Consider the following 3,691-nt stretch of genomic DNA (forward strand, 5'->3'; position numbering starts at 1 on the left):
CGGGGGCCCTGCGGCCGCCCCCCGCGCGGGGCGGGGGGCCGGCCAGCACCGCGGGGGTGCCCAAGGGTTAAGTGCTCAGGACCCGTCCCTCCCCGCTGTCACTGTCCCTCCCTGGGCAGCAGGGCAGGCAGGGAGGGGACAAGGGGCCGCACAGCAGCCTTCAGTACACACACACTGTGCAATACCACAGCAACGACGTCCGTCCGTCCGTCTGTCCACCTCGCGGCAAGGCCGGACCGACACACCCGCACGCAGGTCCCGCACACCCGTCGGATACCGGGGAAATTGGGGACGAGGTTGAAAGGGGACACGTGTCTCCTAGTAAACGACGTTGGCGGGGCACCACGGCGTGTCGGGGTACAGTAGGCAGTGCACGGAGCGGAACCTGCGGAGGAGAGGAGGGATGCTGAGCACGGGGTGGCGGTGGCCGCGTGGTGACAGCGGCTCCATTGCTGGGGACAGGGTCCCCCCATCTCACCTGGATGGGTCCTCCTCGACGGAGAAGGCTCCCTTCATGTGGATGGAGTTGCGCTTGTTTTCGAACATGCCGTAGCTTAGTGTCACCTGGACGGGGAACACAAGGGGGGTCAAGTGGCCGGACACGGCCTCAAGGATCAAGCAGGGGCATGAGGGGACTGTAAAATTCACCCCATTTCCAAATCTCCCAGTCCCACTCTGCATCACCCCCCAGGGATGGGCTGATGGGGGTTCCCCGCTCTGCTGACCTTTTGGTTGCATGTCAGTCAATATCTTAGCCGCGATGCCCAATTTTTAGGTGACAACATGACACCAGGTGACAGTACCATGCACCCCAGCCCCTCCACCCAGGGCAGCAGGACAGGGATACCTGCTTGTGGATCTCCGTCTTGGGCACCTGGTGGAGGTTCTCCAGGTGTGAGTGGAAGAGGTTGCTCCGGATGAGCTTCACCCCCAGCACGGACTCGATGATGTAGCCGATGGTGCAGTCGTCAGGCAGGCGGATCTTCTCCGCCGTGCTCATGAAGTGGCCCCCACTGCGGGGAGAGAGAGAGAGAGGAGCTGCAGAGGAGCAAAACCTGGGGGGATGTGGGCACCCTGCGGGGTCTGGGCTTGGCCAGTGGGTGCCCAGCTCTGGCTCTAATTAAAAGTCAATGATACTCAGGGGAACTGATGTCCTGCCCAGTTTCCAAGCCCCCTGCAGACACCCTCAGCAAGGCAAACAGAGCAAGGTGGTGGGACATGGTCCAGCATCCATCCCCAAAGATGCTGTCGCCGCTCTGTGCCCAGCTGCGACCGTTACGAGTCCCCATAGCAGAGCAACGCCAACTCTTACCTGGCCCACGGGCTCATCTTCAGCGCCAGCCCCCGGCTGATACAAAACCCCGCTCCGCCTGTGGCGAACCAGAAATGCACCGGGTGCTGCGGGAGAGGGGAACCAACAGCAGTGAGACATCCCTCCTGCCGAGCGGGGAGCCAAGCCCAGCCCAAATTAAACCAGCCTCAACCTCCCCCCAGCCCCTCACCATCTTGCTCTCGCTGATCCTCTCCGTCGCCTGGATGGGCCGGTCCAGGCTGGGCTTCCCGATGTAAATGTCCTGCGTGTGGGGGTAGCTGGAGAGCAGCTTCACCAGCGTCCGCACGTTCACGTAGTTGTCATCGTCCACGTGGCAAAACCACCTGCGGCAGCAGCAGTGTCACGCTGGGCTGGGACAGCATCCCAGACCCCCTTGCTGAGATACGGCCCCAAAAATGCAAAAGGGCTCTGCCTGCACCGTCCCCCCCTCCTCACAACCCTGCTGGCCCCACAGCAGACCCGGGCGCTGCTTACTTTCTGCCGGACTCGATGAACTTGTCATACTCCACAGCCATCTTGCAGGAGAGCGCCTGCCGGCTGTGGGCGGCCGAGCAGTTGGTGTTGATGACATTTCCTGCGGGAAGAGTCGGGGGTCAAATCCCGGCGTCGGGGTACCCCACACCTCCCTGCTTGCTCGGACAGCGATGCTTCACCATGTACATTCCAGGGTCATGGAAACCCCATGGACCTCCCTGGTGCTCACTGGCCTCCGTGCCACATCATTTTGGGCAAAGACTGAATTTTTGGGGTCCATGTGAGACAAGGGAAGGGATGAGCAAGGGATGCAGATGCAGCAGATGCTCCGGGGTTGAGCCCTATCCCATGTGCTGTGCATGATGCCACCCTACATCACCCTGCCCATCGTGGGGCTATGCACCAGCCCCCCCGGGAGCGCGGGGGTGTCCGTACGCCAGCTTCTCCACCCAGGAAACCAGAGCCAGAATCCTGCCCAGTTCCTGCTGCCTTTTCCCGCAGCAGCCACCTGTTATTTGCTCCTCCAGCTCAAAGGCAATCGCTTCCCGGGCTGAAAAGGAGCCATCTGCATGCAGAGAATAGACCGAGCTGACCCTGGCCAGGCTGCCAGGGAAACACTCCCACGAAATCCTGTCCGCCTTGCTGTCAATCCCAGCTTGCCCCAGCGACAAACTGGTGCAGAGGCACCCCATCCCATTAGCGTGCTCCCCAGTAGCATCATGCAGGAGACAGGCTGGGCAGGCTGGGAAAGAAACCCATCCCCAGGCTCCTGGGCAGAGGGTGAGTTAGACACCATCAGTGAAATGAGCGGCCTTGTTCTCAGCCCTGGTCCCTATGGCAAGGGGTCCTGAGATTAGTGTCTAACCGGTGGCATTTTGACCCTTTTTTCAGAGTTCCCCAGAGCAAGCTCCACACCAGCCGTGCTCCCCAGGCAGGGGACCTGGCCAGGTCACATACACAAAAGGACAAAGGCCACAGACTCACGTGCTTGCTTCTTCAGCTCCTCATCCTCCCCGTCCGTGAAGATGAAGGTCTGAAACAGAAGACGAGGCACCTTTGAGGACCGAGACCGTGCAGCTTTGGATGCCATCTGGCATCCCTGGGGCTCGGTCCCCTCCGGGTCTTGGTGCTGACTTCTTCCCCCTCGCCAGAACCCAAAGCAGCACCAGAGAGCTGGGCATCCCTGCGACACACGGCCTCAGCGGGGGGTGCAAAGCTGTCCTGGCAGGACAAGGCACGTGATGCCACCCCTCACCGGGGTGCAAACTCCAGCCCCCGTGCTGAGCATCCCCATCCTCTCGCCTTTTCCACGGGGCAGCAGCAGGCAGGAGGCTTTGGGGTGACACAAGGGCTGTCCCCAGCCCGAGGCAGGTGTGCAGAGCGGAGCAGGTGACAGGGAGCGGGTACACAGCTCAATCTGAGCACAAACTCCAGACGTCAGCCGGCGTGGTGGCACGTGGGGCGGGGCTGCGGACGCAGCCGCCCGGCGGCTCTGCCTGCCCAGGCAGGTGTGTTTGCCAACCGCGTCCCCACCTGTGTCAACAGCACGTGGCTGTCCCCAGCCACTTGCACAACACCCCCACGGCTCCACTCCCCATCCCTGCCCAGGGTGGCTGAGCCGTGCTGGTGGGTGCCACTCGCCAGCCCCAAGGAGGGGACGGTCCCTTGCTGCCCACCCCAGCACGGTCCCCACGGTGCTGGGCAGCATCCCACCGGTCCCCAGGCACCCAAGCTGCCTGCCCAGTTGCACCCCACTATTTGCACAGCTAATTCCCAGCACATGCCGCCTAGGAAGGAGGATTGGTGGGGGGCTGCTGTTGACCTGGGATTTGGGGAAGGGGGAGAAGCAGGAGGAGAGAGGATTGGGGGTGGGAAAAGGCATCG

The 3,691-nt window shown here is 62.3% G+C and overlaps 1 protein-coding gene across 1 annotated transcript; it reads right to left on the minus strand.

The window, feature by feature from the left end:
- Nucleotides 1-148: 148 nt before the first annotated feature.
- LFNG (LFNG O-fucosylpeptide 3-beta-N-acetylglucosaminyltransferase) lies at nt 149-2,840 on the minus strand (the record flags this gene model as incomplete). The annotated part of the gene is made up of 7 exons (XM_010073671.1): nt 149-385; nt 479-564; nt 848-1,013; nt 1,313-1,398; nt 1,503-1,656; nt 1,808-1,907; nt 2,792-2,840. Coding segments are annotated over 7 exons (708 nt in total), but the record flags the coding sequence as incomplete, so codon positions are not given.
- Nucleotides 2,841-3,691: the final 851 nt, after the last annotated feature.

The sequence above is a fragment of the Pterocles gutturalis genome, unplaced genomic scaffold (assembly GCF_000699245.1).
Source record: "Pterocles gutturalis isolate BGI_N339 unplaced genomic scaffold, ASM69924v1 scaffold31827, whole genome shotgun sequence".
Lineage (NCBI taxonomy): Eukaryota > Metazoa > Chordata > Aves > Pterocliformes > Pteroclidae > Pterocles > Pterocles gutturalis.